The sequence below is a fragment of the Vigna radiata genome, chromosome 3, assembly GCF_000741045.1.
Source record: "Vigna radiata var. radiata cultivar VC1973A chromosome 3, Vradiata_ver6, whole genome shotgun sequence".
In the NCBI taxonomy this organism is placed as follows: Eukaryota; Viridiplantae; Streptophyta; class Magnoliopsida; order Fabales; family Fabaceae; genus Vigna; species Vigna radiata.
Window position 1 is genome coordinate 11,719,682 of NC_028353.1, and position 10,991 is coordinate 11,730,672.

At 32.0% G+C, this 10,991-nt stretch overlaps 1 protein-coding gene across 4 annotated transcripts in view; it reads left to right on the plus strand.

Moving 5' to 3' along the window:
• LOC106757569 (DExH-box ATP-dependent RNA helicase DExH14) overlaps positions 1-5,751 on the plus strand; it is a 50,076-nt gene extending 44,325 nt beyond the window's left edge. For all 4 annotated transcript variants that reach the window (XM_022779457.1, XM_022779458.1, XM_014640251.2 and 1 more), the window contains exons 44-49: positions 956-1,051; positions 1,136-1,303; positions 2,165-2,335; positions 3,757-3,906; positions 3,991-4,122; positions 5,356-5,751. In XM_022779457.1, the coding sequence (XP_022635178.1) occupies positions 956-1,051; positions 1,136-1,303; positions 2,165-2,335; positions 3,757-3,906; positions 3,991-4,122; positions 5,356-5,427 (789 nt within the window). In that variant the 3' untranslated portion in view covers positions 5,428-5,751. The remainder of the gene's footprint in view (positions 1-955; positions 1,052-1,135; positions 1,304-2,164; positions 2,336-3,756; positions 3,907-3,990; positions 4,123-5,355) is intronic.
• Positions 5,752-10,991: the final 5,240 nt, after the last annotated feature.

Here is a 10,991-nt window from a genome sequence, read left to right on the forward strand (position 1 = left end):
GCCTCTAAATAGGCTAACAAGCTAGGACATAGGCGCTGCTATTCTAATAGCCCAAATCAAACGTTGAGTCCTACAAACTTTTTACTTGAGAATCTCTAGTCCTTGGCATGAGATGTGTATGTTGGAGATTCCACATCCAATAGTAATATGGCCAAATTATGGTATAGAAGTGGAGAAATAACCTTTCAACTAATGAGCCGATTTTGCTAGATCGAGATAGTCCTAACCCAAGTTCTAAGAAAAACTATAAATTTTGTGAAGAATAGCAGAAAATAAAATGAATAACTTGTACCTATGACTGTCACTCCAGATCCTGGTGTAGAAAAAAATAATTTTAGCCTAATGAAATGAATCATTTCACCTTTTGATTCAAAAAGGAGGAAATGAAATATGAATTGTTTCATCTAATGACTGAAAAATGTATATAAATAGCTTAGTGAAAATCATGGTTTCAATTTATAGTTTAAAATACTTCTCCAAAATTAACTGTTTAAAAAAATTAAGTAGTCATTTTTAAAAAAATTATCAGTTATACAACATTTTGAAGCATTCCAATTTCTAGGGGGGTGGTTTAGTTGAGCAAATTTCGTGCTTGCCTTGGTGTGTAGGTTAGACCTCCCTTGCTGTTTGAGGAAAATTTTATTTAAGTCCTTTATAAATTGTCTTTGAGTTCAGAGGCTTTCCCTACCTTCGATAGGTATGCCATCCCTTTATTCTGAAATTTTATCTATAAAAACTGAAACATGCTACATAATACCATTGAGTCTTGCCCATGATGTGTGGAATTCTTTTTAAATAATGTTTTTGCAAATTCTTTCTTGAATCATGCTCCAAACAAACCATCTTCCTGTTAATTACTTAGCTGTAAAGTTTCCTCTTATTTTTATATGTATGAACGTATTGGCTGTCTAAAATAATGTTATCCAAAATTTGGTATATGGTTCTTTTCTTGTAGGAAAATTACAATGAAGCTCTTTCTGAGAAAGTTAAATATCCGGTGGATAAGAACCGGCTAGACGACCCTCACATCAAAGCAAATCTTCTGTTTCAGGTCAGTCAACCATTAATTAGGAGGGTAAAGTTCTTTTAACTTTCCTTGCTTGTGTACATAACCATACAAGTTTTTGGGGCACAGGCTCATTTTTCTCAATTGGAGTTACCCATTAGTGACTATGTCACAGACTTGAAATCCGTATTAGATCAGAGTATACGCATAATTCAGGCAATGATTGATATATGTGCAAACAGTGGGTGGCTTTCTAGCTCAATTACTTGCATGCGCCTCCTGCAAATGATCATGCAGGTATTCTTTCCAGTTTTATTTTGCAGCTGCTCTTTCTTCATTCTGGGTAATTGGATAGTTTATATGGAACTAGAGAGGGCAATTTTGTTCTCAATATCTGTCTATTTTACACTTAATAAAAGGCTTTTAGGTTTTTGTTAAACATTTTGATCCAAAGCTTTTCTAAAAGTAAGACAATCGAGGTCAAATTAGGCACTAAATTAAAGCTTCATTATGCAATGATGGATCAGCAATATATACTAAATAACTGCCTCAGTTATAATAGTTGTACCACAGTACATTTGCATTTCAGAGTGTCAAAAGGTTTGGGACCACAAATCTTTTTACCGTCCCTAGAAACATGAAGTCCATGATCTCCAAATCCAAAAACTAATAGCCACTTCCAGCAACAGCTACTTTCCATGTTGCTTTGCATAGTTGATGACTTATGAGTAGTTGCTTTTCATGTCGTTTCCATGATTTATTTTGTAGTTTGTATCACATAATCCACAAATCGTATGATTTAAAGGTACCAATTAATATCTTACCACTTTACTTGGTTATAGTAATTGACAAATAAGAACTTAATTTTAAGTACTAAAGCTAGAATGTTCTGGTGTTGTGGTGTCATATTATTATCTAGGTTTAATTTCTTGAGTTCTCATTTTGAAGGGGAAGGAGATTAGAACTGGATACAGCATAACGTCTTTCATGATTTGATTGTAACATGTGTCAACCATGACAAGTTACTTTATTTGTAGTCATCATTGTATCAAAAAGATATTATTTCTTTCTTTTGATTGTTCCACTGCATATATTTGAAATCTGGCTTTCAATAAAATTATGCTCATAGTGACCTGAAATCTTGTGACCTGCTTCTAGGGCTTGTGGTTTGGCAAGGACTCTTCCTTATGGATGCTTCCTTGCATGAATACAGATCTGATAAATTCTCTTAGCCAAAGAGGAATTTGTAGTGTACAGGAATTACTAGACATTCCCAAAACAGCATTGCAGACTCTAACTGCAAATTTCCCAGCTTCAAGATTGTACCAGGTAAAGAGTGCTAATAACTTTTATTTTAAATACTCATCCTAGATTTTTATTTAAATGTACTACAGTTTTAGTCCCTTTAGCTTTAATTGTCAACGTGTTCCCAAGTTGGTTTTTATTGAGTTAATTATGTTTTTTCATCCTTAAAATTTGAAGTGAATCCAGTTTTGGTTACCCAAAAAATTATTGTTTTAGTCCTTCAAATTTAGTAATTAGAAACTAAAATTTCACGGACTAAAATTAACTTTTCAAAATTTGGAAAGCCAATATCAAATTTATTTTAAATTTTAGGGACTAAAAACATAATTATTTATGTTTTTAGAGATAAGTCTATTATTATCCATCCAGTAATTAACAGAAATATAATGGACGTTTGATTTGATTTTGACTAGTATAATTTGACAAAGGATAAAATATATAGAGTATTTCAAACAATAAAACCAAAGAGAAGTGCTTTATTTAGAATTAAACAAATGGGAACGGACTTTTTTGTGTTTATCTATGTAGAGTTCATGTCAAATACATTTATTTTTTTAAAATGTAAAACATTTTTAATTATGGGCAGGGAATAGGAAGATGTTAAAAAAATGGATGAGAACTTTTTTTCTTCATATGGACAATGTTGCAACCCCTGGGTTGTTGTGCATTATTGAGATGTGTAATAAAACCTATAAAATATGCTAGATAGTCTTAAGTGGACTTTAAGCCTAATTTATACTTACAAAATTGACTTATAAGATGAAGTTTGAACCCGTAATATATCATGATTTGATCATATTCTTATTTGATGTGAGATCAACACACTTCCTTAATCAAGGAATGAACATCTTGATTATGGGATTAGATATTTATGGTTGGTCTATCAAAAGACCAATAGCGAGTATACAATAACCCCAAATGAACTTGAGTAGGATAAGCTCTAGATAACTTTAATATTATATTAAGAAGTAGACTTTTAACCTAATTTAATTATACAAAATTAGTTTGTAAGGCGAGGAACTTTGTTTATAAGGTCAATGTGGGATCTCTGATAGATACAATGTGGAGCATAATAAACTATGTCAATTTGTGTCATTTTGGGGATATATGTATGTAAGTTTAATGTTCGTTAGTCCCTTCAATTAGTTTTAGTCATTACATTTTTTGTTGGTTTTGGTCATAGATGTGGCATGTTACAAACACACCCTAAATATGCTAAAATTCTTCCCGTTCAACTATATTTTTGGATTGAATTTGGTGAACTGCACTTTTAATATACTATATGTAATCCACTAAGCTTGCTCTTCTCAAAACCAGGCTTTCTCACTTAAGACAATCCGTAAGATATGATAATTAATTTCTGTATATAGATGTTATATTTTCAAAAGGACCTTATTGGAAAATCATTCCTTTCGATTTGTTTATGTTTCTCTTATTCGGACCAGGATCTACAACATTTCCCTCATATTAAAGTGAAATTAAAGATTCAGAGGAGGGACACTGATGGTGAGAAGTCAGACATATTAAATATCAGATTAGAGAAGATCAATTCAAGACGACACTCCTCTAGAGCATTTGTTCCTCGTTTTCCAAAGGTCTTTTTTTTGTCTTATAAAAAAATGTTGTTATGATTTCTTGTCTGTTGTGGTAAATATTATTTACCATTTTCTTGACAACAGATAAAAGAAGAACAGTGGTGGTTGGTTCTTGCTAATACCTCTACATCTGAGCTATATGCTTTGAAAAGAGTCTCTTTTTCAGATCACTTAAATACCTCAATGAAGTTGCCTCTGACTCCAGCTAACCTTCAGGTAAATGATTTCTATCCATCCAACTTGTGGTTCTCCTTCAGCTCTTGTTCTTCATACACTCATGATACAAATTATATGAACTCTGTTCAAAACTTCCAAGAAACACAATGTCTCCCATACATGTCTACAGGGTGGAAGTGAATTGTCCACCATTTGCATTTCATCACTAGGGTCTTGTAACACCCAAAATGGATCCGGAAATAATGAAGAGATAATGAGAAGCTGAAGTGAAAATATTTTCAACCATCAGTTTTCCATTTTCCAACAGTATTGAAAAACTCTTACTAACAGTAAAAAAAATAGTTCCACTGTCATTGATAAAAATACCTTTGGCTAACATCAACCGAATTTTTTTTTCCATGTTGATTGAGAAAATCTTGACTGTCAATTGATATATAACCTTGACTTACATTGGCAAGAAAAAATATATACCCTGTTGACTTTGCCCAAAATATAGCGACAATCGAAAAGAACGTGTTTAGCATTAGGTGACAATCAAAATAGATGTATACAAGTTTGTATCAACAAAAAAAAATAATTATGGTGATAAACTACAACCGACTTTAGTCTGAAAGAAATTGCTACCGAGTTCCAATCGAAGCCAAGCTAGTGACACGTGAGAAAAGAGAAATTATGAAGAATTTGAAATTTACTTTTTATGGACAATTTGAAATTTAATTTTAAATAATCAAATTATTCATCAATGTTTATAATTTAAATTTAAATTTCTTTTATAATTTCTTACCCAAACAAAACATTTTTTCATATAAAGTATTTCAAATTTTCTATAGAAATGAATTACCCTCTAATACATTTTAAATTTAGGGCTTCTAATATTTGTTCAAGGGAAGACATCAAATTCAGAACCATGAAACTTTGGCACTAATAAAAGAAGCTGCATTGTACAAAATTGGCCTTGATGGTGTAACAAACTGTGTTTATCTACGTGCTCTCTTTTATATTCCTTATTTCTCTTACATCCCAAAAAAATAGATTTGGCACTAGAATCTAGGGCATGAGTACACACTACAGATTTTTATTCTATTTTTTCTCGTATTGGTCTTGTAGCTGAAGCATGGTTAAACAATGAGTCCTAAGGCAAAAGTTCGTTTTTATGGAATTAATTTGACATCTATTTATTTGATTTGTTTTGACTTTAGATTGTCATCAGGTTTAGATTCTCTGGTACTGAATACCTTTTTCTTGCATCTGTTTGCTAATATTGTCTTGCAGGGTGTAAAACTGATTTTAGTCTCCGATTGTTACATTGGATTTGAACAAGAACACTCCATTGAAAAAGCTTGATGTATGTTAAGACGTGGAGCCATCATTGGTCAGGGCCATTTCTACATGCTATATATGGTTTTCTATTCAATGAGACTTTTTTTCATTGAATTGAAGACGGGGTGGGAATTTCCTGGTAGTTCCTTTTTTTTTTCTTCTAACTACAATTTCAGCTTTCCAAGATTTAATCTGTAATACCCATATCCATAGGATTTTCATTTTTTTTTTCAGTTAATATGTATCATAGGTAATCTTAAGGAATTCACATTTTATGTCTTTATTTTTATATATTTTGCAAGTCATGTCGCCATTCAGATAATCATATGCAAATATTTACCGCTCTTAGATCTTAAGAGATGTCTTAACGTTAAATAAATGTTCAAGGAATGGATCCCCTAGTATTACCAGATATATCAAACTAGACTACAGATAAACAAGGTAATTCAATTGGAAAGAATGCTACGAATGTAATTGCAGAATGCTTCCCAGGCTCCATAGGTATTAATATGTAAAATGATATTCTTGAATGTGGTATACTTCATAATAATGTTGTCATGTAGTAATAGTTTGATGTTAGATCAAATATACAAATGATAACAAGCAAATACCTATTTTAAGGAAACTCAAATGAAATACTGTTGGTTCGTTACCTATATGAAGCTGTCTTTAGGTTACCTAAGCATCGTTTTGTGAATTATTAAAGATAAACTATAATACTTTATATCGCATTCTCAATTCTGATTTATTTATTAACTTTATATTTAGAAAATCAATAATCAGTATTTAAGTAAATTGTAATAAAAAATAAATAAAACATACAATATAATCGAAGTCTTAGCTTTTTCAAATCAAATTTACCTGTAATAGCTGAGGCGCGCAGATTGGGAGTCCAAAAGAATAAAAATCCTTGCATGACAAAAATAGAAAAAGTAGAAGAGAGAAAATTGTGAAACCACGCATACAGCCAAATTTATCCACACTAAGGTTCAAGTAACTTACATTGGATAATGCAATCACCACAATTTCAAATTGATCACTCATCAAGTTCATCAGCTACAGAAAGAAAGAAAGAAACCGTGAGTACTCACTTTATTGGAAAAAATACCATTCTTATTTATGCATAATCATCTACTTCTTAAACATTTCCTTTATCGTCTTCATACTTCTTAAACATTTCCTTTATCCTCTTCATATGTCTTGTTGCTTCTACAAAACAATCAAATATATGAACAACTATATTGAGTAATTTGTAGTATTACAAGTGTCATATTCACATAAATTTGATGAAATACACAACTTTATAACCAGTTTGATCATGAATGAAATAGTTAAAGAATTGCTTAGAGTATAAAACAGAGTTGGTCTTATGTAACAAGGTCATTTTGACAACAAAACAATTTAGAATAGAAAATGATTGACTTTTAGATATTAAACATGTGTTGAAGCTCAACTAAACCACTTTGTCCTTCTCTTCTAAAGGTTCAGTTGTTAATTATGAAGATGTAATTAATCACGTTATGAGAGTTTTCTTTTAATGTAACTCTGAGATCATTCTCAGCACCTAGAGCCTAAGATCACCAAACTTCAGTATGATTCCTTAGTGACTGTTTGATAGATCACCTGCATCGTTAGAATCTTATATGCATTCCTAGCAAGTAAAAGCAAGAGGAGAATTGATTGAACCACAATTTGAAACCAATTCCCACTCAATCCCAAGTTAGTGAAGTAAGATGTGTGACAATTCGTCCAACAACAAGTATAAACAAATTCACAGATATGTAATTAAAAGCATACTTTCATAAATAAAACAATACCAATTACAAAAGAGTTTCAAAGGGGTACATCTCACTTCAACATTTAGGAGATTTAGCTCCTCTTGATGGATGGAAAAAATTCAATACAAAGAAAAGACCTCATCTCCTAACTCTCTAATAATGTTCTTTAAAGTATAGATAAAAGTGCATAAGAAACTCTCTAAGGCTCTCCCTAGAATCTGTCCAAAAGTCTCTCAAAACAGAGGAGCAACTATATTTTTATAAATTTTCTAGGGGGTGGCTTCAATAGTGATAGCATGGCTCTAACTATAGAGGTTTCCTTCCAAGGTGGGTTTCCTTTGTGGCTCATGTCTCATGCTTTTGTGTTATAGGTCTTGAGATAACTTCTATGATAAGGATTCTTCATGGCTCAACCTCATGTCCAATGTTTGAGGTGATAACGGTTTAAAACACCGTTATTTGTGATGTAATTTTGATACTAAAAACACCCTTTTTCACTTAGAAACTTGCTTGGACTCATGCTTTTTCATTAAAATGTGTGAATAAGAGAGTTGAGGTTGATTTCAATGATTTTATGACTAATTCCCCTTATTTTGACAGAGATTGAAGTAATACTGGAAGCAGAGATGAAGAGCCAAGAAGATATAGCTCAAAAGGGCCTAAAAAGCAACAGAATGAGGGACAACACGAAGCCCAAGCGCCCTAAATGGAAGCTTGAGCGAGGAGAATCAACGTCTACCGCTCGGGTGCCCTCCCTAGCCGCTTGGGCGGCGGGGCCCCGAAGCTTGGGAGTCCAACTCGAAGCTCGGGCCTTACATGAAGATCGCCCACCGCTCGGGCGCCTCCTTGGGTGCCTGAGCGTCAAATTTTCATGGATCAGACCCTGTTTCTGCTCTGTTTCGACTCTATTGCACCGGACCCTATTTTTGCTCGTTCCTGACACTATTTCAAGGACCTTGGGGCTCTAGGTTTTGTATCTCTGGCAGAGAAAAGCATAGCAATACACTCTTTTCCCAATTCTTATGCTTTTTCATTCTCATTCTCTTTCATTATTCATAGAGTTCCCCCATGTATATGGGGAATTAATTTCTATTTATTGTTGGGGGATGATGTAACCTTGTAAACTCTCATGTATTTGAATTGATTCTTATTTCCATGTGATTTTCCATTAATTGTTAGAGTAATTCATCTGTTTCAATGCTTATTGTGTTTAACTCATTCATTAGCATGATTTATGAATTGCATGAGTGTCGGGAGGTTCCTTACAATTCAGGTTCTTGTTGAATTACTCCCAAGAGTAATATTGCTCAAGGATGAGGGTATGAGTTTTGGTCGTCTTAATCTATTGATCTTCACATCTTATTACCAAGAATGCTAGGAATTGTATGAACTGGTAATTTGGGACAGGCTTATTCGTCGAGGGATCGAGTTTAGGAAATTTAGTGAGTGACGTTGGAGTTGATGCATAAAGAAGAATTATTATATAAATGAGAGGGAACTTGGTGAAATCTAACCCCAACAACATACCCATCTCATATTAATCAACATTCGCTCATCTTTGCTATTGATCAATTGCATTCATACTTAATTTTATGTTTTTGCATTCAAACCCAATGATCTCTTTTTATTATGTCTTAATTAATCTTGCTATCACACTATTGTTTAGAGCCGAGAGTCCTCTAGGATACGATACTTGGTCTTACCATTTTATATTACTTGTGAGACTCGATACACTTGTCGATTTGTCCCAACATGAGGGTTCTTAGGTTTCCGCTTCAAAAGCGTTGAGTTTCTACTTCAAAAGCGCCAAAGTCAATTTTTGCCCAAATTTGCTTAGAATTCCTCCATTTTCCTGATTTTTCTCCTTTGACTCTCTATGATCATCAAAATCTATAAAAACAAGTCAAATTGGAATGATTTCTATAAATATTTAACATAATCAAAACAAGATAAGTGCCAAATTGAAACCAAAATTAACTTCAAACATTATTAGTGCAAGTTGTCGTTGCATATATGGTATTTATTTTATATGGAGGTGTTATTGGTTATTGAGGGGTCTGGTGTTGGGGTAGGAGGCCTTCGTGCTTTATTTTTAACTACATAGTCTTCCATGTTATCCAAAGGATTCACGCAATTAACCTAAATGTAGGCATTAGTGATTGACAACCTCAATTTCTTTTATAGTTGATCAGCAATAAACACCCATTTCATCTTGCATAGTCTTGTTATCAAGCTTGGAAAGCATAATGGTCTAATTGTCCCCAGAATTTTCCACTACAAGAATACTATCTTGAATATCTCTTCAGTTATAAGGTTTGTAATATCCAACATGTAGCCTTTCATGATACAATATAGCAGTTATGCCTTGTCAAATGTAATTCTCGAGACATAGGAGTTGGGGAGGATATTGGGGAAGAGAAATGTCACCTAAATTTATGTCAAGGTTCACATGTTTCCTCTATTAGACCTTTAAGGTTACCACCTTCGCTTAATTCGAAGGAGCGACCCTGAATACATAGGAGCTGAGTCAACTACTCCATTGTGACATCTCTAATCATGTTATGAAACTTTGTCATTTCTTCATCAGACATAAGTGTAACGATTTACAAATACCTCTCAATTATCTCCATGCCATAATGTACTTTTTTTCCCCTAATCCACAAAAACTTGTTCTTGTCAAAATTTTGATGAGATATGCATTGGCATAAAACTTGTGAACTATGAGTTCATTGTAGTAATACTTAAGCTTTGTTAGCTTCTCCTAATTTCTATTTTCCGAAATCCTTTGAAATTTTTCGTATTCTCTATCCAATAACTTTATTCTTCTCTTGATCATCTTCCTTCTAATGTCTTTTATTCAACAAAAATAATGAGACAACATACATCTTACTTTATCTAACAATTTCATATTTATCTTCTTAATTATCACATTCTACTATGACAAACAATCTAATGTCTCACAATATCTTTATCTTTAAAAAAAAATGTATCAAATTACTTATAATATATGATTCTAACTCATTAGCTATTCCCATTTACTTAAGCAATAACTTTTAAATACAATTACCTTTTTATTATTAAAAATATTAAAATGTGATATAAATATACCCAAAGAAGCTTTTACATTCACCATTAACTTATTTTGGTATTGAGCTATCTTTCCATTATAAAGTATAATCAAAGTCATTAGTATTCGATGATTAAGAAACAAAATAACATGACTTGTGAACCATGCATCTCAATTTATAGTCCAATAAAAACTTTTTGAAAAACAAAAATTATAACTTCGGTCATGAACAATTGGTTAAATTAATTACATTAATAGTGACAATGAAATTTAAAAGAAATTTAAAATTGATTCTGTCAATTTTTAATTATATTAATGTTATTTGGTTTATAACTAATTATCTTTTGACATTTTATACCGTAAAAATATTTTTAAATGTGTCACTTTTCTTTTAAAACATTGGCCATGTATGTATCTAGATAAAATAAAATAGTGGATTTATCTTAATTGCATTGTTTATAAAACAAAAGGCCGATTTGAAACACGTGAACAAAAACAACGACAAAAAGAGAAAGGAAAAGTGCTAACAAGACTTTTTTTTTTTTCTTATCTCTTACTTTATCAATTAAAATTTATTAGAAAGTACAATTTTATGAGAGAGATCCATTAAAATACGAAGTAAAACCTACATACATTTTTATAACTTCTAATGAATTTCAATCAATAAAAAGTTATATAGTAGAAATATTATATTAGAAAAAAAAGCTTTATTAGCATACTAAAAACGTGGTATAAACAAGTTA